Raw genomic sequence first — 25,884 nt, 5'->3', positions numbered from 1 at the left:
ATTGACAGTGAGACTCAGTGTTACAGTGACACTGACAGTGAGACTCAGTGTTACAGTGATATTGACAGTGACACTCATGGTTACAGTGATAGTGAGACTCAGTGTTACAGTGACAGTGAGACTCAGTGTTACAGTGATATTGACAGTGAGACTCAGTTTTACAGTGATATTGACAGTGAGACTCAGGGTTACAGTGGTAGTGACAGTCAGACTCAGTGTTACAATGACAGTGACAGTGAGACTCAGGGTTACAGTGACAGTGAGACTCAGTGTTATAGTGACAGTGAGTGAGACTCAGTGTTACAGTGATATTGACAGTCAGACTCTGTGTTACAGTGACATTGACAGTGAGACTCAGTGCTACAGTGATAGTGAGACTCAGTGTTACAGTGATAGGTGAGACTCAGTGTTACAGTGATACTGACAGTGAGACTCAGTGTTACAGTGATATTCACAGTCAGACAATGAGACCCGGAAGTGGGGGAATGTTGCAAAGCGCTACTTGTGGCGGCAGCGCCTGCGGTTGCTATGAGGACGGAGGTGACGCAATGACGCAGCGTCAGCGTGTGGTCAGAGCTGGTGCAGGCGGTTGGAGAGCTGGAGCAAGGTGAGAGTGGGGTTGGTGTTCAGCTGTGGGGTCTAACCCCAGCCCGGGGGTAACTCTGAGTCAGTCTCCCAAGTCCCTGAGTGTGTTCCTGCTGCTCCCCATGGTGCCAGCCTGGACTCCCCAGCTAGCTGGCATGTTGCTGATTCTAACCTGTCTCCATAGTGATGCTTCCCCTGGCACTGGGCTATGACAGGCTCTCCCCTGCAAACTCTCTCCTCCCTTGGTGTTATACCCCAGCTCAGTAGCCCCCAGCTCTCGTCCTGAGCAGCTTGGCACCAAGCCATTGGACTATTGTTTTGCTCTCAGGGCATAGGAGGATGAGGGTGGACCTTCCAGAGTTTATAAAAAGAACCGTGAGGTCCATAGCTAGGGTGAATAGCCAAGGTCTTTTCCCCAGGGTTCGGGGGGGGGGGGGGGGGTAGGTGGTGTCCAAAACTAGAGGGCAGAGTTTAAGGTGAGAGGGGAAACATTTAAAAGGGACCTGAGGGGCAACTTCTTTACACAGGGTGGTGCGTGTATATCGAATGAACTGGTAAGAAGTTTAACAACACCAGGTTAAAGTCAAACAGGTTTATTTGGTAGCAAATGCCACACAAGCTTTCGGAGCGCTGCCCCTTCGTCAGGTGAAAGGGGTTATCTTAAAATAAATTGGGACAAGCTATGTGTAAAATGGGTGAGAGTAAAACAAAAAGTGATGCTATAGAGCAGTGGTTCCCAAACTTTTTTCACTGGGCCGCACTTTCGGAATGAAAATTTGCTCACGCCACACCGAATGTTTTATTGATAAGAATGCATTTGCGTACAGTTCTGGTCGCCGTATTATCGGAAAGATGTGGAAGCTTTGGAAAGGGTGCAGAGGAGATTTACCAGGATGTTGCCTGGTATGGTGGGAAGATCGTATGAGGAAAGGCTGAGGGACTTGAAGTTGTTTTCGTCAGAGAGAAGGTTAAGAGGTGACTTAATAGAGGCATACAAGATGATCAGAGGATGAGATAGGGTGGAAAGTGAGAGCCTTTTTCCTCGGATGGTGATGGCTAACACAAGGGGACATAGCTTCAAATTGAGGGGTGAGAGATATAGGACAGATGTTAGAGGTAGGTTCTTTACTCAGAGAGTAGTAAGGGCGTGGAATGCCCTGCCTGCAGCAGTAGTGGACTCATCAACATTAAGAGCATTCAAATGGTCATTGGATAAACATATGGATGATATTGAAATAGTGTAGGTTAGATGGGCTTTAGATTGGTTTCACTGGTCGGCGCAACATCGAGGGCCGAAGGGCCTGTACTGCGCTGTAATGTTCTATGTATGTTCTAAATACATTCAAAAACAAAAAAAACCCAACTCCTAGTAGTGCTTGATTCATAACATAGAACACAACTACTTTATAATATGATCATGGGACATCCAGAAAGTATAAAACAATGCTTGTTTAAACCATGTTTAAATATTTCTTTGATTGTCCTTGAATCTTCCCGCCACACTTGCCATCCTCTCTCGCCGCACCAGTGTGGTGCGCCGCACCCTTTGGGAACCACTGCTATAGAGTAAAGGTACCTTCTAATTCCTAAAGATGGTTTGGGGTACATTGATTTTGCTGCAGTACTGTAAGCAGCTTCCTCAGTACTGTACTAGGATCTCATTTTTTCAACAGTGGAGCAGCACAGTTGCTGCCTCACAGCGCCAGGGACCTGGGTTTGATTCCCGGCTTGGGTCACTGTCTGCAGAGTCTGCACCTTCTCCCCGTGTCTGCGTGGGTTTCCTCCGGGTGCTCCGGTTTCCTCCCACAGTCTGAAAGACGTGCTGGTTAGGTGCTAAATTCTCCCTCAGTGTAACCCAAACAGGCACCGGAGTGTGGCGACTAGGGGATTGTCACAGTAATTTCATTGCAGTGTTAATGCAAGCCTACTTGTGACTAATAAATACACTTTTTTAAAAAAGTGATGTTTGCGAATTACACTGCGAGGAGGCACAGTAGATGGAGTAGGACGTTTCAGAAACATTGCCAGATTAAGCACTGTGAGCAACACCATGACAAATGGAGTTCAATGTTAGCAAGTGCAAGGTCATCCATTGGATTCAAGAGAGACAAATCAAAAAACAATGGCAATTGTTTAGGATTTGAATGTGAAGTTCATGTGCACGGATCACTAAAAGCTCAGTGGACAGGTAGAAAAACTAATTTTTTTCTATTCGTTCATGGGACGTGGGCATCCCTGGCTGGGCCAGCATTTATTGCCCATTCCTGAGGGACATTGAATCAACCACATTTCTGTGGCTCTGGAGTCACATGTCAGCCAGACCGGGTAAGGATGGCAGATTTCCTTCCCTAAAGGACATTAATGAACCAGATGGGTTTTTACAACAAGCAACAATGGTCATCATTAGATTTTAATTCCAGATCTTTTATTGATTTTTAAATTTCGCCATCTGCCGTGATGAGATTTGAACCTGGATCCCCAGAGCATTACCCTGGATGTCTGGATTACTAGCTGAGTGACAATACCACTACACCACTGCCTCCCCTAATCCAAAAGATGAATGGAATATTTATCCAAAACCAGAATCGTGAGGAATTGTTGCTCCAGTTGTACAGGGCAAACCTCACTTGAAGTACAACAAGAACAGAAAATGCTGGAAAAACTCAGCAGGTTCGGCAGCAGCTGTGGAGAGAGAAACAATGTTTTGAGTCCAGTGTGACTCTTCTTGGGAGTCATCTGAAGTACTGTGTTCAAGTTTGGGCATTGCACCTCGGGGGAGAGCCAAGGTAGAATCGACAGCACAGGAACGGGCCATTCAACCTAGTAGGTTCATGTTCCTATTTATGCTCCACATTCATCTCCCACCTCACTGCGTCAACCTACAAGCATAACCTGCTCTTCCTTTCTCCCTCATGTACTTATCTAATTTTCTCTTGAATGTATCTGTGTTATTCACCTCAACCATACTTTGGTAGCGAGTTACACTCTCTAAGTAACAAAATTATTGGATTTAATTAATGCAAAGGCTGGTTAATCCAGTAAGGTAACTGCAGATAGTCTTGGCTTCTGCTGGATAATTCAGAGGGGGTGGTGACGTATAATCTTAAAATCAGAATTAGGCCATTTGGGAGGGAAATCAGGATATATGTTTTAGAAGGTTAGTGTAAGTTTGCAATTCTGTCCTCCAAAATGTCCTGACGTCTGGAGATCTTTTCAAGACTGAAATGGGAAGTTCTTTGTGAGGGAAGTTTATGGAACAAACACGGGTAAAGGAGTCAAGGTACAGATGGGGCACGTATGAAACGGTGGAATAGGCCTGAGAGGCTGAATAGCCTCCTCCTGTTCCTTTTACCTCATTTTTCAATCAAACTGTCTTGATATTGCTCTCTTGCAGTACTGTAAGGAAACAAATATGTCTGAAGGCCCCTCCAAGATATCTGGTCCCATTCCACCGGACCCAACACTATTCCCAGATTTCTACAGGCGTCCACTGTCAGGTGAGGTTTTAACGTGTTTTCAGATGAAGTGCTTCCACTTTCCTTTTACATTCTCAGTTGAATGTCTGGGAGGAAACAAAGCAGAAGCCATGCGAATTTATTTTGCTTATCATGTCTGATCACCCTGTTGTCCATTCTGCGTACCAGGAATTGGTGTGTGGCACCAAGATATCTAAAGGAGCAAAATGCACAAAAGAAATGTTTTTACCTTCTGATTTTGCAAGCAGAGTGTTGATCAGGTACATGACACCTCTATTAGCTTGGGAGAGTGTTACAAGCTGGAATTTAACTGATAGCTTCAATTATTATATATACACATGAGGCGACACGGTGGCACAGTGGTTGGCACTGCTGCCTCACAGCGCCAGGGACCCGGGTTTTGATTCCCGGCCTTGGGTCACTGTCTGAGTGGACTCTGCACACTCTCCCCGTATCTGTGTGGGCTTCCTCTGGGAGCTCCGGTTTCCCCCCACAGTTCGAAAGACGTGCTGGTGAGGTGCAAAGACCATGTTAAATTCTCCCTCAGTGTGCCCAAACAGGCGCCAGAGTGTGGCCACGAGGGAATTTTCACAGTAACTTCAGTGCAGTGTTAATGTAAGCCTATTTGTGACACTGATAATTGGATTCCTGGGAATGATTGCAAGGCAGCTACTTAGTCAAACACTATGTGCCAGTAATTTGGTAAGTGAAGATGCATAGTCTGTAATTGTTAACTCAATGCTGAAGCTTTTGACATCTGATTAATAATGGATGTGATCTTAATACTTTTTACGATTTTGTTTTGAATTTTGCCTTTGTTTTGAGTTGATCCGATTGAAATGTGTTGAACACAGAAGATGACGGAAATAGGTGGTAATTGATTAACCAATAGCAATACTGACGCAGGGTATGTTGTATAGAGGATGATTGATCTCTTAGGGGTATATGAAAAGATTCTTAACCTCCAAGGTTCTTGAGTGTGTTATGTTGAAGCTCGATAATTCAAACAACTCTTTAACATAGAGCATCACAACCTTGGAACAAAATCCTAGGTACTTTGCTCAGTTTATAATGTTAAATTACAGTCCAAACTGTACTGTGAGTCAACGTTACTCAAGGTTGTTCTATGGCTGCAAGTCTGAGCTGAGTGGATGTAGCTGAAGAGAGAAGACGTAGCCACTTTTCTCACTCCTGGTCATCATTCAGTGAATGCTACTGGAACTTGGCACTATCAGCTCAGTATGAGGATCCCCACAGCTGAATGATCAATGTATCGGTTGCCTTTACTGACTATTAATTTTCTTGCCTCCTGTTTTTGTCTCCAGCTCGGGGTCGGTTGGAAGGGAACAGCCTAAAGCTGGACTTCCTCTCCGGACCGTTTGCACCAGATCCCACCTTGTACCCGTCGTGCTACAGTGCCCGCCCTTCGCAGCCTGCTCCTCGTGTGCGTTCAAATGCCAGAGAGATCCTGGAGAGAGGGCAAAGGGGCTCTGTTGGGGCGCTGCTCCAGCTGGAAGGAGTGTCATTGCACAGACCGCTGTCACCAAAAAGTAAATAGATGCTTATACAGCTTAGTTCATTGCGAAGGGGGGGGAGAAGAGAGTGTGAATGGGGGGGAATTATGTTGGGCATCTATTAGGATTGGAATCTATCATCTCAAGCCTAATTAATGCTATGGGACAGGACCGTAAATGAGAAAGCTGATCAAAAAGTAAAATAACATTTTGGGATTGAGTGGATCTATTTTATTGACATGCTTTATTTTGATTTTTAAGCTCTCCTTGTCTGTAGGGAATCTTGACAGCCAGTGTTCTGTTGCTTGCCGTTTAAGTTGGCTAGTTTCTCAATTGATCGATGTCTTACAGGCCGTTTGTGGTGAATCATTGTCAATTTTGACCATTTCAAGATATTTTTGGTGGCGAGCATGCATCTACTATGCCAAATAGTTGACTGACTCAGATATCTATTAGAAACAGTATATCTATCTTTTACTGATCTCACTGATCATGAAGACTGCTGGGGCAGGGCGGGGAGGTGTGGAGGGGGAAGGTGGTGGAATTCCAGAGTTTAGGATCTAGGCAGCTGAAGGCATGGCTGACTACCAATGGGGGAGCAATTAAAATCAGGGATGCACAAGAGGCCAGAATTGGAGGAGTGCAAATATGGCGAAGGTGAGGTGATACATTTTGGTCGGAAGAATGAGGAAAGACACTAAAATAAAGGATGCAATTCTAAATAAGCTGCAGGAGCAGAAGAATCAGGGGAATATGTGCACAAATCAACAAAGGTGACAGGACAGCTTAGGAAAGTGATTAACAAGGCGTACGGGATCCTGGGCCTTGTAAATAGAGGCATAGAGTACAAAAGCAAGGAAGTTATGGTGAGCCTTTATAAAACACTGGTTTGGCCTGAACTGGAGTATTGTGACCAGTTCTGACCACCACACATTTTTAAGAAGGATGTGAGGGAAAGTGCAGTAAAGACTGACGAGAATTGTTCCAAAGATGAGGGACTTCAGTTATGTGGATAGATTGGAGTAGCTGGGGCTAGAGAAGAGAAAGTTGAGAGGAGATTTGATAAGGGTATGCAAAATCATCAGGGGTCTGGATAGAGCAGATAGGGAGAAACCTTTCCCATTGGGGGAAGGATCGAGAACAAGAGGACACAGATTAGAGTGATTGGCAAAAGAACTAAAGGCAACATAAGGAAAAACCTTTTTTTGCACAGCAGGTGGTTAGGATGTGGAATGCACTGCCTGAGCGTGTGGTGGACACGGATTGAATCGTGGCTTCAAAAGAGTATGGGATAATTGTCTGAAGAGAAAATAAATTGAGGGCTTTGGGGAAATGGCGGGAAGTGGGACTAGGTGAGTTGGTCTTGTAAAGAGCAGGCAGGGGACACAATGGGCTGAATGGTCTTCTATATCGTACCCATTCTTTCATTCTATCTGCAAGGCCACCAGCATTTAACATGCAAGTGTTTGCAGAAATTACAGTGATTAAGAGAATGCAATGCCTGGTTTGTTAATCTGATGTCACAAAAATCAATACATCTCTGGCTCCCTGGAGAATTTGCACTCTTGGTCCCCCATCTCACAGGAATCTTGTTTCTCCGTAGAGAAAGAGCCAAGGGATCATGAGAAGGAGAACGTGAGGCGAATGCGTGAGATACAGAAGAAATGCAGGGAGAAGGACCAAGAGCGAGAGCTTAGTGGCCCCAAACCAGTGAAAGCACTGTGGAAGTCCCAGAAATATGAATCCATTCCTTCGAAAGTGATGGCACAGTTACAGGTAGAGACTTGGGGTGATACTAAACAAGTCAACACTGACATTAAATTGTTAGGGTGGGTTCCCTTATGACTTGTGGACAAAAGCACAATATAGTTCAGGACCAAATTGCACAAAGCAGAATGTGGTAGATGTTTGGTGTATGTTGCATTAGCTGGTGTATGAGGCAAGTTTTTTTACACAGAGGGTGGTGGGTGCCTGGAACTTGATGCCGGGGGAGGTAGTGGAATCAGATATGGTCATGACTTTTAAGGGGTGTCTGGACGAGTACATGAATAGGAGGGGAATAGAGGGATATGGTCCCCGGAAGGGTAGGGGGTTTTAGTTCAGTCGGACAGCATGGTTGGTGCAGGCTTGGAGGGCCGAAGGGCCTGTTCCTGTGCTGTAATTTTGTTTGTTGTTTGATCTCAGCCAGTGTGATTGAGATGCCCCTCAACTTAAAAATGATGCTCCCAAGATCAAAATGACAATTATCACTCGGTCTCAATTCACTGACAAGGAATGGTTGCTTCAATGAGGTGGCACAGGTTTGAAAAAAAAACATAGCATTTAAGAGAGAAAATTAGCAGAACAAAATCAGAATAGAGGTTAGAGACATGACTCGAAGGGCGGCAGTTTTCATTAGAAAACAATATCAGGAAAAGTAGTAAATGCTGCACAGACGAGACAGTATCTGTGGGAAAACAGAGGTCATTCAGTCGCCTTTAGGTTTTTAAGACCCTTTTTCATTTTAAAAAAAAAGTCGACTTACTGACCTGCTGAGTACTTCCAGCTTTTTCTGTTTTGTTTTCAGATTTCCAGTCCCTCCAGGATATTTGCTTAAATTTGATCTGTTTTAGTGTTTTAATGGCAAATAAATCACTGTAGACTTGGCAGCATAATTCTTCTGAGGTTTACTTGCCAAGAAGGTGGTGAGAACTTTTCATTAGTATTTAGAAAATAGTTTTAATAGTGTAGTGGTTAATATAGTGTAAAATCATTGTAAAAGTATTGATGTTTCGTGCTTCTCCGATATTTTATAATACATTTTAAGAAGCGTGAACAGACTTTTTTTTGTGTATCTGTTTATTTTTGTGTCTAATTTTGTGGGCTGCATGAAAGTCGTTCTGTCCCTGAGACTGCAGGAGAATCCTCCCAACTGTGTGAAATGCAGGAACCGGCCAGTTTACGGTGGAGGTGGTTGCGGATTTTAATTTTGGCTGCAGCAGGTGCAGGGATACAAAATGTCACTTTGATTCGGTTTCAAATGAGACGAAGCGAGTTCCCTCCGTACCAGGCCGGCGTCATCTTAATTTCTCCGAGCAGGATGAGGCAGAGTGACAAAAATTGCGGTTTGGCAATGCACTGCTAGATTTTCTAAAGTAAATACAGGAGACACGTTCTGTTTTGCTTTGCGCCTTTTCCACTTGTTGTTTATCCTCAGGAGAGTTCACCGCCCCAGCATTCGGAGAGTCAGCGTTATCTTAAAGCGCACTCGAGATGTGGGTCGGGCATTTGCCCAAAACGATCCTTGTCACCAAGTCCACCAAAACCGGAGAGTTGTGCTGAGGATCTTAGAAACACAGATGCCAACACAGAAGTGAGTATCTTGTGCATCCACATTACAATAACGATCACACTTCAAAAATACATCATTGGTTAGATAAGTGCCAGTTTTCCTTCATGTACCTAAAGTTAAAGTTTATTTATTAGTCACAAGTAAGGCTTACATTAACACTGCAATGAAGTTACTGTGAAATTCCCCAATTCAATTCAGTTTTCCTTATTTCAATTCCCCCCTCACTCCACCATAACAGTTCTAAATGTAATTAAATTATGCTGATCAAGTGGAGGGGATATTTATACTGTGGACATGTACGAGGCAGATTTTTTTACACAGAGGGTGGTGGGTGCCTGGAACCCGCTGCCGGGGGGAGGTAGTGGAAGCAGATACGGTAGTGACTTTTAAGGGGGCGTCTTGACAAACATGTGAATAGGATGGGAATAGAGGGATATGGTCCCCGGAAGGGTAGGGGGTTTTAGTTCAGTCGGGCAGCATGGTCGGTGCAGGCTAGGAGGGCCGAAGGGCCTGTTCCTGTGCTGTAATTTTCTCTGTTCTTTGATATAAATGTCAAGCTGGGAAGTCATTCACCGAAACGCATCTGCCCGGTCTTGTAGGAAGATTTACCTGGTCACACGCAGCCTGTAAATGTTCTGTAGTGTGACTGGTAAAGGGAAACTGTAATTCCTTATCATAATTACCAATCTCCTTGTTGTTTTCTGTTCAAGATTCAAGTCAAAGGTGTTAATATCGATTTTGTCAGGCACAACGCACAGAATGCAAGGAGAATGCCAGTACGACGCTCCAAGTCTCTGCAGTCACTTGCAGATGTGCTGGATAGGAAAGAGAAAGAACAACAGGAGTATATAAGCAAGAATAAAGGACAGCTGCCACAGTAGTAAGCATGGATTATTGCAGTATTATGTGCCTAACCAATCCCTTTTCTTTTTTCTCTCTTTCTGCACTGATTTCTTTATTTTTATTCTCCCCTCACACTCCATTCTCTATCTCTACATCACATAATTTCGCATCTTTCTATTTTACCAACGCTTCCATCTGTCTTATAAGCTTTGATGTGGAGATGCCGGCGTTGGACTGGGATGGGCGCAGTAAGAAGTCTGACAACACCAGGTTAAAGCCCGGCAGGTTTATTTGGAATCACGAGCTTTCGGAGCGCTGCTCCTTCCTCAGGAGAGTCCTCGAGTCACTCACCTGAGGAAGGAGCAGCGCTCCGAAAGCTTGTGATGCCTGATATACCCGTTGGACTTTAACCTGGTGTTGTGAGACTACCTCCTCTTACAAGCTTGAAATCCACTCTTAGACATTCTTCCTTTTCCCTGTATCCTCATTTATGTTAAAATCAACATTTAATGCAGAGCTGTTTTCTCTACCTCATTCCCAGAGCCTCAATTCCCTCAGGCTTTCTTGCCTTCTGGAGTCTCCAAGCTTTTAAAACTCAAGGTTGATGTTGTTTCATTACTAGTTGCTGATCTGTCTCTTTTATCGATTTTCCAGTCTGTTCTTGATCCTTGGTTCTTAATTTGCAAGACAGAATAATTAACCTTCACCATAAAGTTAAATTGTCGAATTGCCTGCTTCACCTTTCTCCCTGCGTTTTTTTCCCTTTTGACTGTAAATTTTCCGTGTTACTGCTTTTCCATGGAGGATATCTGATTTATGTTCTGACTGTTTCCAGTTTGATTGAAAGGAGGAATCAGTGGAGCAAAGAGGCGGAGGAACAACGGAAGAATATCCCTGATCCCAGCATGCCTCCCGGCCACACTCGGATGCCAGAGAATGAACGTCTGGAAACACTCAATTCACTTCAACAAAGTATGTGTAATGTGCTCTGCCCGAATCAACCCCAGAGTTTGTTAAATCAATCCGTTATCTTTTCAAAGAATTTATAAACGTTCACTGCTTTGCAGATATGGGTAAAGGCTTTTACATAATTGGGGCTGCTTATTCTGCGATTTGGTATTTGTAGAATTTAGTTCCATTTGACCTGAAATTTGGAGCGTGATAGCCTAGAAATTCTGGAAGGTTAGACTCCTGACACACAAGCTTGAATTGGAAGATCAGTTTTGATTGGTATTTATTCTTTCACATCTCCATTCTCAACACCAACCCCTGAAAATCCAGAGGTTTTGTAAATCTCCAGCAGTGCCAGTCATGGAGTTTATGGTGAATATAAGGCAGTTTTTCTGCCTGACTGACCATTTGATGCATCAAATGCTGCCAACTTGGAGCTACCCAGTTGTGACTGAGACTTAACGTGGGCACTGTATCTGCAACATAGGTAGTTCACACCCTTTGCACTGTCTGGGAGCATCTAGACACCATGAACACTGGGGAACAATAATTTCTGGAATCCTACTGTTTGAGCATTTTATTGGGATGTTCATGTGTGGAACCCACTGATGGAATGGGCATATTTACAGTCCTTTCATGTTGTATTGTTTAATTACTGGTAAAACCATAAAAGGTAGGGGACAGTTTCTCTTGCAATAGCTTCATATACAGATATATGTTATCCAAGCTGAAATGGAGTTATGAGCTGAGGATTCACCTATAAAGTAATGATCTTGAGAATAAAACAGTGAATACAGATTGCAAGGCTTACTGAAGTGAGTGAAAGTGTTTGGAGTTGTCTGTCTTTCCCTTTTCCACTTTTGACAACAAAACTTTTCAAATGTTTTTAGCCCTATGTATTTCCAGCATTTTTCAAGCAGCATTACTGGGCAAAGCCAAGAATGGTTCAGAGCTGTCGTCTAGTGATTAAGATTGAGCAGAGGACTGATCCTTGCAATGTATTTTAACTGCTCTTCTCTTGCTCCTATGATTTGATCTTCCTCCACTGCCCCCCCCTCCCCCCCAGCCCAAAAGGAACTGACCAAGCAATTGCTGATGTTCCCTGTACGAGTGGATACCATTGGCATGCGGAATCGACGCACCGACCTCGAGAGGAAGCTGGCTGAGATTGAAGAAGCCATCAAAATCTTCTCCCGGCCCAAAGTTTTCATCAAAACCAACGACTAAGTAGCTCCACGAGGTAAAAACTAGGTTGTAGCAACTCTTCTGTGGGAGGGCATTTTACTTGTTACTGGGGATGATAGTTTTGATCAAAGTGGTTAGGATGCAAAAGGGGGGGGGGGGAAGAGATGAGAAGTGTGAAATCAAAGCTGAATCAACAACCATGCCACATAAATTGTTTAAAAAACACAAGATTTGGGAAAGATGCAATAAACTCAATACTTCCTAAGTGGCTCAGCTGATGCCAGACAGTCCATCGTCTATGTGGGTTTAGCACTTGAGGGATCACAATTGACCACACAGTCTCAAACCACAGTAAGAGGTCTCACAACACCAGGTTAAAGTCCAACAGGTTTATTTGGCATCATGAGCTTTGGGAGCACTGCCCCTTCATCAGGTGATCTCCACATCAGTCTTATCCAGGAAGGCTTCCACTCATGATAACATTATAATGATCCATTGGGATTTGTGCACATAGATACTTGGAAAGAAAACTAAATTGGGCTTGACTGAGATGCTTTCCATTGTCTCATTGCCAAAGCTTGCTTTGGAGCATCCTTATTTGGGCAAGTGTTGGAGAATGATCAGCGCCATCTGCTCTAGGCGGGATGGGGTTTTAATTTAAACAGCCCTGATTTGTCCTTTCACCACCCAGCCATAAACAGGAAGATGTTTTTGATTTTTGATATCCCTCTTTGTAAGCAGTGGCATATTTCCCAACCCCTCGGTTTTGATGTGATCCAATTTCTATTAATAACTCCACAGCAAACTCAAGATAGGGTGAACTGAAAGGGTTAGTTTATTTTGCACACACTCAAAACGCAACATTTCCCGGGAAAGAAAGGGGTCCAAGGCAAAGACCACAGAGAAGATAAGAATTACTGTTTCATCCGAGTCCAGGGTCCAGAATCAAAAGTCCAATGGTATATTCCTTCAAAGTCAGGAGGTTGAAGACTGATGCTTAATAATTCACTTTCCCAGCAGAGATGACTTACACAATGAGATGGGTCCATAGGGATGAATTAATCTTGTAGGTGCTGGTACAGAAAACAGTGTAGGTGGGGAGCCAGGTATTCAAAACCTGGACAGAGCCGTTTTCTACTGCTACCTTCGAGATGGAAAATGGCAGTCTGACATTTTCCAGGAGAAAGTGGCAGATGACGCAACTCCCACACCTCCACTTTGGTTTGGACAAAGGATGTATATTCTGCATCTAGATTCTCGAGATCGTTAATATTTCGTTTGTTAATAAGTTCAATGAGATGTTTCAGTGTCCTTTGCTCTTGGATCATCTCCTTTGGCCAGAGCATGACATTATCAATGTAAATGGCCCTTGTGCAGCTCCCTGGCATTTGATGTCGGCAGTCACAAAGGACACTGGGTCTTCTTGAGAAATAACGAGGGGGCTGCTGCTGTTACTGAAGGCCAGAAATTCTTTTTGTGAGAGTCATAGTTGGTCCTGGCTTCAGTCATTTTAAAGCCTTTGTCCATTTTTTAAAAAATAATAATTTTAATAGATTAGCCAGGATACTTATTTTTAGAAAAATGTAGAGTGATGTCTTGGTCCTCCTGACACACACTCCAATTAAGAGTTTCAGTACAAAACTAGCAATGTGTTAAGGAGGGAGAAATGACCTGTGCTAGTTGGGCTTGACAATCTTTTCCCCCTCATTCTTCCCTTATTTGTCAACATTTTGTTTCCAAAAATAATTTTTATTCCGGAACTGAAGGTATGGTTGCTAAATTTGCTTAAGACACAAAGATAGGTGGTAAAGTAAATCGTGAAGGGAATGTAAGGAAGCTACAGAGAGACATAGATTAAGTGAGCAGGCAAAAATCTGGCAGATGGAGTATTCCGATTCTCTTTGCACACCCAAATGGAATAAAATGTGGGCAAAAGTGAAATTTTCCATTTTGGCAGGAAGAATAAATAAGAAGCGCATTATCTAAATGCTGAGAGATTGCAGAGCTCTGAGGCATAGAGAGATCTGGTGTCCGAGTGCATGAATCACAAAAGACTAGTATTCGGGTCCAGAAAGTAATTAGGAAAGCTAATGGAATTATTGTGAGGGGAATTGAATAGAAAAGTAGGAAGGTTATGCTTCAATTGTACAGGGCATTGGTACGAATACATGTTGAGTATTGTGTACAGTGTTGGTCTCCTTATTTATGGAAAGATGTAAATGCATTCCAAGAAGTTTGGGTCGGTTTACTAGACTAATACCAAGTATGGTTGGGTTGTCTTATGGGGAAAGGTTGGAGAGGTGTTGCAATCTAGTCAGAAACTCCAAGGTGTTTTATGACATCAGCCCAGACCACAAGGTTTGCACTTTGAGTTTTGGCACAGATAAGCATAAGATGTTTCACGCCAGGTATGATTCAAATGACCCACTCGGGAGCTTTTATCAAACCACGTTTATTTAAGAATACAGTTTACATATAATACAATTAGCAATATCTTTTACCAATTACAAATAAGAAAAAAAAATCATGATATCATGGAGGTCGGTCACCAGTGGTGTGCCCCAGGGATCTGTTCTGGGACCCTTGCTGTTTGTCATTTTCATAAATGACCTGGATGAGGAAGCGGAGGGATGGGTTGGTAAGTTTGCCGACGACACGAAGGTTGGTGGGGTTGTGGATAGTCTGGAGGGATGTCAGAAGTTACAGAGGGACATAGATAGGATGCAAGACTGGGCGGAGAAGTGGCAGATGGATTTCAACCCAGATAAATGCGTAGTGGTCCATTTTGGCAGGTCGAATGGGATGAAGGAGTACAATATAAAGGGAAAGACTCTTAGTATGGTAGAGGATCAGAAGGACCTTGGGGTCCGGGTCCACAGGACTCTAAAATCGGCCCCGCAGATGGAAGAGGTGGTTAAGAAGGCATATGGTATGCTGGCCTTTATCAATCGAGGGATTGAGTTTAGGAGTCCGGGGATAATGATGCAGCTATATAAGACCCTCGTCAGACCCCACTTGGAGTACTGTGCTCAGTTCTGGTCGCCTCATTACAGGAAGGATGTGGAAAAGATTGAAAGGGCGCAGAGGAGATTTGCAAGGATGTTGCCTGGATTGAGTGGCATGCCTTATGAGGATAGGCTGAGGGAGCTCAGTCTTTTCTCCTTGGAGAGACGTAGGATGAGAGGAGACCTAATAGAGGTATATAAGATGTTGAGAGGCATAGATCGGGTGGACTCTCAGAGGCTTTTTTCCAGGGTGGAAATGGCTGCTACGAGAGGACACAGGTTTAAGGTGCTGGGGGGTAGGTACAGGAGAAATGTTAGGGGGAAGTTTTTCACACAGAGGGTGGTGGGCGAGTGGAATCGGCTGCCGTCAGTGGTGGTGGAGGCAAACTCAATTGGGTCTTTTAAGAGACTCCTGGATGAGTACATGGGACTTAATAGGATGGAGGGTTATAGGTAGGCCTAAAAGATAGGGATATGTTCGGCACAACTTGTGGGGCCGAAGGGTCTGTTTTGTGCTGCAGTTTTCTCTGTTTCTATATTGTATATTCCTTAACAACTTGTGTTGGCTCCAACACAACCACCCCTGCAAACATACACCCCCATTCCAGGCTTAATAAGAAAGTAAGTATGCTCATGTGGTGCTGGATCTTGCAGCTTTCCAACCCCCCTCTACCCGTTCCTGTCCCCTCCCTCTGTGGTTTACTCCTTTGGATGGTGAGTTGAAAACGCTGAGGCCTTCTGACCCTGGTACTTTGAGTACACTTCAAGAGACAGGGGCACTCCTTGCCTCTGGCTAGCCAGCCACTAAGAGCTAAATTTCAAATATCAGGGAGAGAGACAGGAACACTGTTTTCAGTCTGGAGTCCATCAGCTTTTAACCAGCCAGCAGCCAGACTGAAAGTGAACACTTGGACTTTCTGTGTGAAGGAACCACCTGACCGTGACCTGTCAATTTTTCCCTGACAATTCAAAAGGGTTGTAAAACTCCAGGATTAGGCCCAGGTTAAAGATAAACCAGATGCCCGTCATATTGCTTCAACAGACACCATGGCTATAAGCACAAAAAGGCCAGGCCCTCTTACAAGCAGTGCAGAGAAACATGATTAAAATATATTCCTTCAAGGCACAGTAGCGTCACAGAAGTTTGTATCCACTAGAGTTGAGAAGAGTAAAATGTGACTTGATCAAACCTTTGAGATCCTGAGGTGTCTTGACAGGGTTGATGTGGAGCACACGTTTCCTCTTGTTGGTGAATCTATAACTAGGACTGGAATTTTCCAGCCATTCACGCAGGCTGGATCCTCCAGTCCCCCCTCAATGGCGCACCCCTGCCGTGGGTTTCCTAGCTGCAAGGAATGCATTCAACAGGAAACCTGTGGACAACAGTGGGACCAGAAGACGCTGCTGCCAGCCAATGGCGGGCTATCTCTGTCATGGCAAAACACATGGTCAGTTACGTGGAAAATCCTGTCCTGGGGGTCACTGTTTAAAAATAAGGGGGTCGCTCATTTAAGACAGGGATGAGGTGATTTTTTTTTTGAGGGTGGTGAGTCTCTGGAACTTTCTTCCTCAAAACGAAGTGGAAGTAGATTCTTTGAATACTTTTAAGGCAGAGCTAGATAGATTGTTGATTAACAAGCAGGTGAAAGGTTAACCGGGGAGCTAAGAATATGGAGTTGACATTACATTCAGATAAGCCATGATCTTATTGAATGGTGGAGCAGGTTCGAGTGACCGAGTAGCATACTCCTGCTCCTAATCAGTATGTTCGTAAGGAATCTATTGGGAAAATAGCTGAATATGTGGGTAGCACGAGATAGAACAAATAGGACAGAAAATTGAGGTTTTGCAGCAGATCTTGAATGATTTCATTTTGGGCAGTTGAGAATATTTTAATATTTCTTCCTCTAGAAATTTGTCCCCCTCCCCACCTCCACCCCATGGGTTGCATTGTATGGATAATAATCATTTGCTACAGTATAGAAAGATATCTTACAAGTGTTATTAATCACAATAATGCAGTACCAGGCAGTGCCACAATCAGATTTATGCTAAAACCTGAAAATGTTGGAGAACAATTTAAATCACAAGAGGTCCATCTACTGGCAAATGGCAGGTTTGCATTAGTTTGACCTTTAGCTGTTAAAATAAAGGTGCAACTTGCTGAGCAGTAAGCTCACGTTTCCATAGATAATCAAAGCGCATATTATAATATTGACGTGTTGAGACCCGGGAGGTTTTTGTTCAATGAATGCAGAAGGTTCTGGAAATCAACAGCTGACCTGTCAGCATCTTAACAGAGAAAAGATTTTCATTGTTAAAATTGCTGTGCGTTGTTACCTGAGCACTGGAGCTGAATTCAATATGCCTTGGCAAAGAATTACCGACTCCGTACTCTGTTTGCTATAAGGTGTGTGTGTATGTATGTCAAGTTAAACTGGAATCAAGCATGGCGAAAAGGGCCTTCATGAGGAAACGTCATATTAGCACTCAAGTTATGCAGCGAAGGAGGCCATTTAGCATCTGAGATCCTGGAGGGCCTCTGCTGCCTCTGTCTCAAGAGCTGTATGTCTTTTATAACTCACTGCCTTCATGGGTAAGTGACAGGAAACTTGAAAAATATTGACAGGAAATGATTTTTACAAAGCCCTTGATTTCCTACTCTTGTTTCGAGATATGTTTACATGGGTGAATCTGCAAGGTCATATTTTGTGCCCAGATTGTTGTGTGTATTTTTTGATGCCACATCTTTTGGTTTTTTTTTGTTCTTTTATTTTTGATCCAGGCTACTACTTGGAAGCTGCTTGATGCCAGGCACTGAGCTGATCCTACTTCCAACCAAGACAGCCTTGATTTCTGGATCTGTTGCTATTTTTCTGTACAGACATGTAAATAAATAAACTGTCAGATTTTTATCATCAATGTAATTAAATAATTTTGTAATAGTGATACTTTTTCATTAAATTTATTAACTTTTGAAACAAAAAGTGAGTTTTTAATTTCGATATTTAATGATGGCAAATGTCTGGACACGCAAACCATGTTTTCAGGGAGGGCAGGTAGAGAGAGAGGTATGCTGTTACAGCTGATATAATGCATAATAACAAAGATCATATGATACAAACAACACAATCTCTCTCTCTTTATCAATATTATTATGTGTCATTGCTCCTATTGTTTCTCCCAACCTCTCTGAGCTTTCCATCTCCCTGCATCCTCTCATTTGTAGAATCTTTGGGTGGCACGGTGGCACAGTGGTTAGCACTGCTGCCTCACAGTGGTTAGCACTGCTGCCTTACAGTGCCAGGGACCTGAGTTTGATTCCTGGCTTGAGTCACTGTCTGTGCGGAGTTTGCACGTTCTCTTCGTGTCTGCATGAGTTTCCTCCGGGTGCTCCGGTTTCCTCCCACAGTCCAAAGATGTGCGGGTAGGTGGATTGGCCATGTTAAATTGCCCCTTAGTGTCAGGGGGACGAGTCGGGTAAATGCATGGGGTTATTAGGATAGGGCCTGGGTGGGATTGTGGTTGGTGCATGCATGATGTGCTGAATGGCCTCCTTCTGCACTGTAGGAGTCTATAATTGTATCTAATTGTAAAACTCATTCTTTCTCGGGCCACAAAGCTATAGAAATCTCTCAGCCTTCTCTGTCTCCCTCTAGACGTTTTGCTTGTAATATAATAGTACTTCATTGGCTGTGAAGAGCTTTTGGTTGTCCTGAAGACTTCTTAAAAAATCTTTCATGGGCTGTGAAGCCAGCATTTGTTGCCCATCTCTAATTGCCCTTGAGAAGGTGGTGAGGTGGTGTCTTGAATCGTTGCAGTCTGTGTGGTGTAGGTACACCCACAGTGCAGTTAGGGAGGGAGTTCCAGGATTTTGACCCAGTGATAGTGAAGAAAGGGTGATATAATTCCAAGTCAGGAAGATGGGGGGAGCTTGCGGCTTGTGTTGTTCCCATGTACGTGCTGCCCTTGTCCTTCTCTGTGGAAAAGGTAGATTTGGAGGATGCTGTTGAAGGAGGCTTGGTGAGTTATGTGGTACAGAATGCTGCTGCTGCACACCCTAGCGATGTCTAGGGTGGTGGATGGTGTGCCGACCCAGTGGGCTGCTTTGGCCTGAATGTTGTCAGCTTTCTTGGGTGTAGTTGGAGCCGCACCCATCCAGGCAAGTGAAGAGTATTTCATCACACACCTGACTTGTGCCATGTAGATGGTGGGCAAGCCTTAAGAAGTCAGGTGGGGAGTTGCTTACTGCAAGGTTTCCAGCCTCTGACCTGCCCTTGCAGCCACAGTGTTTATCTGGCTGATCCAGTTAAGGTTCTGGTCACTGGTAACTCTTAGGATGTTGTTGGTATGGGATTCTACACGGTAACACTGTTGAATGTCAAGGAGAGATGGTTAAATCCTTTTTGTTTGTTATGGCCATTGCCAGGAATATACTGGATGCAAGCTATTTCTTTATTTTAAAGCAATGCATGATCTATCATGATGGAATTGACGTGAAGGGAGCAGTGAGTGACTGCATTTACCAGAACCTTCCCGATCTGGCTACAGGGGAGGGATATTAGGCTCACTGCTTATTTATACCTGCAGGTTTATCTGGTAGCAAAAGCCACAAGCTTTCTGAGCCTTAAGCTCCATCTTCAGGTGAGTGGGAATTCTGTTCACAAACAGGGCATATAAAGACACAAACTCAACTCACAGAACAATGGTTGGAATGCGAATACTTACAGCTAATCAAGTCTCAAAGGCACAGACAATGCAAGTGGAGAGAGCACCAAGACAGGTTAAAGAGATGTGTATTGTCTCCAGACAGGACAGCCAGCGAGACTCTGCAAGTCCAGGCAAGCTGTGGGGATCACAGACAGTGCAACACGAACCCAACATCCCGGTTGAGGCCGTCCTCATGTGCGCGGAACTTGGCTATCAGTTTCTGCTCAGTGCGCTGCCGTGCGCTGTGAAGGCCGCCCCGGAGAACGCCCACCCGAATATCAAAGGCCGAATGCCCGCGACCGCTGAAGCGCCCCCCAACAGGAAGAGAACAGTCTTGCCTGGTGATTGTCGAGCGGCGCCCATTCATCCGCTGTCGCAGCGTCTGCATAGTTTCCCCAATGTACCAAGCCTCGGGACATCCTTTCCTGCAGCGTATCAGGTAGACGATGTTGGCCGAGTCGCAAGAGCATGCACCGTGTACCTGGTGGACGGTGCCCTCACGCACTTGTTGTGTCGATGATCCGGCACGTGTTGCAGAGGTTGCTGTGGCAGGGCCGTGCGGTGCCGTGGTCACTTCCAAGGCCATCCCCACACCCCCACTTCTTGCCTTCAAGCGGCCGCACGGCCTCGAGCAGACCATTGTCCGCGGCGGACTGCCCGGCCTTCGGGAGGGCAGTGGCCACGGCGCCGCACGGCCCTGCCACAGCAACCTCTGCAAGACGTGCCGGATCATCGACACAGATGCCATCATCTCGCGTGAGGGCACCGTCCACCAGGTACACGGTACATGCTCTTGCAACTTGGCCAACGTTGTCTACCTGATACGCTGCAGGAAAGGATGTCCCGAGGCATGGTACATTGGGGAAACCATGCAGACGCTGCGATAGCGGATGAATGGGCGCCGCTCGACAATCACCAGGCAAGACTGTTCTCTTCCTGTTGGGGAGCGCTTCAGCAGTCGCGGGCATTCGGCCTCTGATATTCGGGTGGGCGTTCTCTGGGGCAGCCTTCACAGCGCAGAGTCGCTGAGCAGAAACTGATAGCCAAGTTCCGCGCACATGAGGACGGCCTCAACCGGCATGTTGGGTTCGTGTTGCACTGTCTGTGATCCCCACAGCTTGCCTGGACTTGCAGAGTCTCACTGGCTGTCCTGTCTGGAGACAATGCACATCTCTTTAACCTGTCTTGGTGCTCTCTCCACTCATATTGTTTGTGCCTTTAAGACTTGATTAGCTGTGAGTATTCGCATTCCAACCATTGTTCTGTGAGTTGAGTTTGTGTCTTTATATGCCCTGTTTGTGAACAGAATTCCCACTCACCTGAAGAAGGAGCTTAAGGCTCCGAAAGCTTGTGGCTTTTGCTACCAAATAAACCTGTTGGATTTCAACCTGGTGTTGTTAAACTTCTTACTGTGTTTACCCCAGTCCAACGCCGGCATCTCCACATCATATTTATACCTGCAACAGATCAAAGGTGAGCAGAATCAGCCAGTGCAGGTGAAGGTGCCTAAAATATTCTACTCAAAATGATTCAGCAGGTAGGTTTTTATTATGTAGTCAAGCTTCCATATTCTAAATAACTTAACCATTCACACACAAAAGATGCAATAATGTCAGAATATGTTGAATATAAAAAAGAATTGTCAACTACAAATGGAACTCTTCTGATTGACACTTGTGATGGGTTGTGAAGATGAGTGCACCCTTGTTACATTGAAAACAGGTTGGTCAGCTGGTGGGATCACCGTAATGGTGCGAGTGTCACCAAACTTTATTTTCTTTGTATCAGCCGAGGCTTAGTAGGTCACCGTGATAGGAGGAGGCTGATTCAAGTCCTACTGAGCACAAAAATTGAAGCTGATACTCGACTGCTGTACTGGAAGAATGTTGCACTTGTTGGCGATGTCATCTTGGGTGGGAATGATGGAAGCAAAAGGAAGAGTAGGAGAGCTCCCCCCTGGCCAACATTCATCCCTCAGCCAACCTGAAGGAAAACAGCTGAACTAGTTGTGAAAACACCGCTGTGAGAGCTCATGCTTGAAGCCAGTCCTGCTACGCATTGTGTCTGGATAGCCGCACAGGGTGGCCTTCCCCCCCTTCCTCAACTGGCCGGCTTTCCAGCAAAGGACAAACAAAATGCTCCAAAGACACTGTGATGCTGACCCTGAAAACACAGCAGCATTGTTGCTGGGTGAAACCTGCTACCAATTATTCCAAATGGCGACAATGCTTTGAGTCACTGTTTTAATGATGAGGTAGAAAAGGAAGTGAATCATGTTTCCCCCCCGCCGCCGCCGCCTTCTGGATCCCACTATCTTGTGGGACGTCCTGCCCCATGTGTTCAAATGAAGATTGGTGGATTGAGAATTGGCCTGTTCAGTTCCCACATGAAGACTCATAGCAGAAACATGCAACCCTGGAGTAGTAGATTTTATCTTCAAATTGTGGGTCAGTCTATACATAGGAACATAGGAATTAGGAGCGGGAGCAGACAATTCAACCCTTTGAGTCTGCTCCACCATTTAATATCATGGCTGATCTCATCATGGTCTCAGCGCCACTTTCCTGCCTGCTTCCCAAAGCCCTTTATCCCACTCTCCATCCGAAACATATCTATTGAATCTGCTGCACTCTGGGGCCGAGTTCCACAGATTCACAACCCTCTGAGAGAAGTAGTTTCTCCTCATCTCAGTTTTGAACCTACCGCCTCTCACTCCTTATTGGCACAGTGGTTAGCACTGCTGCCTCACAGTGCCAGAGACCCAGATTCGATTCCTGGCTTGGGTCACTGTCTGTGTAGAGTTTGCATGTTTTCCTTGTGTCTGCGTGGGTTCCTCCGGGTGCTCCGGTTTCCTCCCACAGTCCTAAGGTGTACAGGTTAGATGGATTGGCCATGCTAAATTGCCCCTTAGTGTCAGGGGGAGTAGCTAGGGTAAATGCATGGGGTTATGGGGATAAGGCCTGCGTGGGATTGAGGTTGGTGCAGACTCGATGGACTGAATGGTCTCTTTCTGTACTGGAGGATTCAATTGATTATATGATCTCTTTTTCTAGACTGTCCCACGTGGGGGAATATCTGTTCAATGTCCATCTTATCAATCCCCTTTAGCATTTTATATACCTCGATCAGATTCCCACTCATTTTTCTGAACTCCAGTGAGCACAAGTCCAAGCTATCCAACCATGTTCCTCGTACGACAGCCCTTTTGTCCCTGGAATCAATGTGGTGAACCGCCTCTAAACTATTTCCAGAGCTACCACATCCTTTTTCAAGTCAGGAGACCAAATCTGGACACACAATACGGTAGTGCCATCAATGTTTGTGGGGAGCTTGCTATGCTCAAATTTCGCCGCCTTGTTATGGGATGCGACCACACCTTGGAAAGGGCTCCATTGGCCTGTAAAGTGCTTTGGGGGTGGTGAAAGGTGCAACGGAAATGTTAAGTCTTTGTTGGTTTGAAAGAGGGAGGGGGTAACCAGAGTAAGGGAGACCGAAACTGGGCACATTATTGTAGTTCCATCAATGTTTGCGAGTGGCTTGCTGTGCGCAAATTGGTCACCGCCTTGTTACAGGGTGCGAAAACACCTCAGGAAAGTGCTTGGTCGGCCTTAAGATGCTTTGCGGGTGGTGAAAGGCGCTATGGAAATACAGATAAGTCTTTTGTTGAAAGGGAGGGGTGAGGGGTAGCCAGAGTAAGGGAGACCAAAATTGGGCACACTATGATAGCACCATCAATGTTTGCAGGGAGCATGCTATGAGCAAATTGGTCACCGCCTTGTAACAGGGTATGAAAATACCTCAGTAAGGGCTTGGTCACTGTTAAGATGCTTTGGGGGTGGTGAAAGGCGCTACGGAAATGCAGATGAGTCTTTGTTGGTTGAAAGGCGGCTGGGGACGTGGGTAGCCAGAGTAAGGAAAGCCAAAATTACGCATACTATGATAGAGCCAACAATGTTTGCAGGGAGCTCACTGCGAGAAAATTGGTCACCGCCTTGTTACAGGGTGCACTCAGGAAAGGGCTCGGTCGGCTTTAAGATGCTTTGGGGGTGGTGAAAGGCGCCATGGACATGCAGATAAGTCTTTGGTTGAAAGGGAGGGGTGGGGGGTAGCCTGAATAAGGGAGACCAAAATTGTGTGCACTCTACGGTAGCGCCATCAATGTTTGCAGGGAGCTTGCTGCAAGCAAATTGGTCGCCGCCTTGTTACAGGGTGCATGCAGGAAAGGGCTCAGTTGGCTTTAAGATGCTTTGGGGGTGGTGAAAGGCGCTACGGAAATGCAGATAAGTCTTTGTTGGTTGAAAGGCGGCCGGGGGGGGGGGGGGGGGGCGTGGGTAGCCAGAGTAAGGGAGACCAAAATTGGGCACGCTATGATAGCGCCATCAATGTTTGCGGGGAGCTTGCTGCGGGCAAATTGGTCGCCGCCTTGTTACAGGGTGCGAAAACACCTCATGGAAAGGGGCTCGGTCAGCCTTAAGATGCTTTGGCGGTGGTGAAAGGCGCTATGGAAATGCAGTTAAGTCTTTGTTGGTGAAAGGGGGGGAGGGAGACCAAGATGAATGTTGGGTTTGACAGGAATTTGCATTGCCCCCATGGCCATATGGGCAGGAATGGCACAATTTCACCCAGTAAACACAGTGCAAAACAAAATAAATCGGTCAATAATGGATCAAAGATGCCAACATTAAATATATATATATATATATATGAGTATGAATTGACTATATAAATATAATTGCTGGTACCTGGTGTCTGGGTGGCAGTTGGGCTGAGCGCGCGGCCCGCCTTTAAATGCCAGCTGGCCGTTGGTCGCGCGCACGCGGCCTAGCAGCGCGGCTGAAGCCTGCCGCTTTCCTGACGGCAGCTCTCCTTCTCCCTCTCCGAGGCAGGACGGTGACCGGCGGCGGCCACTTGCTTCGCTCCCTTTTCCTTCACGGGTCGGCCGCCATGAGCAAGAGGAAAGCGCCGCAGGAGACGCTGAATGAGGGGATCACCGACTTCCTGATCGGTAAGGGAAGGGCGTCGGAGCGGGATGGGGAGAAACAGCGGCCCGGGGCCGTGCCGTGCAGGGCCAGCCCTGTCCCCACACAATGGCAGGGAGAGACTGGTTAATTATTCATCATAATAGACCGGGGGAATGGCAGCCCTCAGGACTCTCCTGTCAGGGCGGTGAGAGCGGATGCTGATGTCTCTCTGTCTTTATCATCGTTACAATATTTACATTGTGTCTCCATCAGCTTCTAACATTGACCCCAATCCAAATCCTAAACACAGACATCCATATCCTAATCCTTAAACCCAGTCCTGAATCCTCAAACCCAGTCTGGATGTTAGCCCTGAAAATCCCAGCCCTGACTTTCAATCTGAAACCTGGCTCCTAATCCAAGCGTTAGCCCCGACTCCCAATCCCAAATCTGACTCCCAATCCGGACGTTACCCTGAATTCAAATCCAACCCTGACCCCCAGTCCAAACCCTAATCCTGAATTCAGTTCCGACCCTGACTCCCAATCCAAACGTTCACACTGAACCCAATTCCAACCCTGACTCCCAATCCGAACGTTAGCCCTGAATTCAATTCCAACCCTGACTCCCAATCCGGAAATTAGCATTTAAAATCCCAATCCTGACTCCCAATCCGAACATTAGCCCTGAATCTAGTTCCAACCCTGACTCCCAATCCAAACCCTGGTCCTGAATCCAGTTACAACCCTGACTCCCAATCCGAACGTTAGGCCGGAATCCAATTCCACCCCTGACTCCCAATCCGAACGTTGGCCCTGAATCCAATTCCAACCCTGACTCCCAATCCAAACGTTTGCCCTGAATTCAATTCCAAACCTGACATCCAATCCGGAAATTAGCGCCGAAAATCCCAACCCTGACTCCCAATCCGAACATTAGTCCTGAATCCAGTTCCAACCCTGACTCCCAGCCCGAACGTTCACCCTGAATCCCATTCCAACCCTGACCCCCAATCCGAACGTTCGCCCTGAATTCGATTCCAAACCTGACTCCCAATCCGGAAGTGAGCACCTTAAATCCCAACCCTGACTCCCAATCCAAACATTAGTCCTGAATAAAACTATGTTTTGTGTCTTAGGCTGCACTCCCTTTTTGTTTTCCTCAAAAACCTTTTATTGGTGTTCTGTTTGCACTTCAGTCCCACGCTCCTGATCTACGGGCACCTGGTGCGGAGAGGGGAGGGTCGGGATGGTGACCTCCTCGTGAACCTGCTCCTGGGCCTGGTGAAACGCACCATTTACAGGTCCAGGCAGTGGGCGATCG

At 45.6% G+C, this 25,884-nt stretch overlaps 2 protein-coding genes and 1 long non-coding RNA gene across 4 annotated transcripts in view; 2 read left to right on the top strand and 1 right to left on the bottom strand.

Annotated features, from left to right (window-relative positions):
* Nucleotides 1-545: 545 nt before the first annotated feature.
* enkd1 (enkurin domain containing 1) lies at nucleotides 546-17,868 on the top strand. The gene is made up of 9 exons (XM_078239320.1): nucleotides 546-607; nucleotides 3,980-4,082; nucleotides 5,387-5,611; nucleotides 7,179-7,351; nucleotides 8,772-8,927; nucleotides 9,617-9,786; nucleotides 10,585-10,721; nucleotides 11,767-11,940; nucleotides 17,676-17,868. Exons 2-8 carry the CDS (start codon nucleotides 3,998-4,000, stop codon nucleotides 11,925-11,927), a joined length of 1,107 nt encoding a protein of 368 aa, XP_078095446.1. The 5' UTR covers nucleotides 546-607; nucleotides 3,980-3,997; the 3' UTR covers nucleotides 11,928-11,940; nucleotides 17,676-17,868.
* LOC144510083 (uncharacterized) lies at nucleotides 8,422-24,856 on the bottom strand. Of its 2 annotated transcripts, XR_013500564.1 has the most exons (4): nucleotides 24,343-24,856; nucleotides 21,011-21,057; nucleotides 9,516-9,721; nucleotides 8,422-8,900 (listed from the first exon to the last, which is right to left on the bottom strand). It is a non-coding gene; the product is annotated as an uncharacterized LOC144510083 (long non-coding RNA). The 2 variants fall into 2 exon arrangements; XR_013500565.1 differs by lacking the exon at nucleotides 21,011-21,057 and having other exon boundaries at nucleotides 8,765-8,900; nucleotides 24,343-24,692.
* The window catches only part of polb (polymerase (DNA directed), beta), a 112,142-nt gene continuing 110,614 nt past the window's right edge, over nucleotides 24,357-25,884 (top strand). Inside the window, exon 1 of the mRNA XM_078239319.1 lies at nucleotides 24,357-24,605. Coding sequence (XP_078095445.1) covers nucleotides 24,389-24,605 — 217 coding nt within the window. The 5' untranslated portion in view covers nucleotides 24,357-24,388. The remainder of the gene's footprint in view (nucleotides 24,606-25,884) is intronic.

This window comes from Mustelus asterias, chromosome 22, assembly GCF_964213995.1.
Source record: "Mustelus asterias chromosome 22, sMusAst1.hap1.1, whole genome shotgun sequence".
Classification (NCBI taxonomy): domain Eukaryota; kingdom Metazoa; phylum Chordata; class Chondrichthyes; order Carcharhiniformes; family Triakidae; genus Mustelus; species Mustelus asterias.
This window is presented reverse-complemented; position numbering and strand designations above follow the sequence as displayed.

What these genes read in the sequence shown, in the direction of transcription:
- enkd1 (XM_078239320.1), top strand. Translation starts at nt 3,998, where the DNA reads ATGTCTGAAGGCCCCTCCAAGATATCTGGTCCCATTCCACCGGACCCA. An exon ending in CTACAGGCGTCCACTGTCAG is followed by an intron (nt 4,083 to 5,386) that starts GTGAGGTTTTAA and finishes TTTTGTCTCCAG; the next exon opens with CTCGGGGTCGGTTGGAAGGG. An exon ending in AAGTGATGGCACAGTTACAG is followed by an intron (nt 7,352 to 8,771) that starts GTAGAGACTTGG and finishes GTTTATCCTCAG; the next exon opens with GAGAGTTCACCGCCCCAGCA.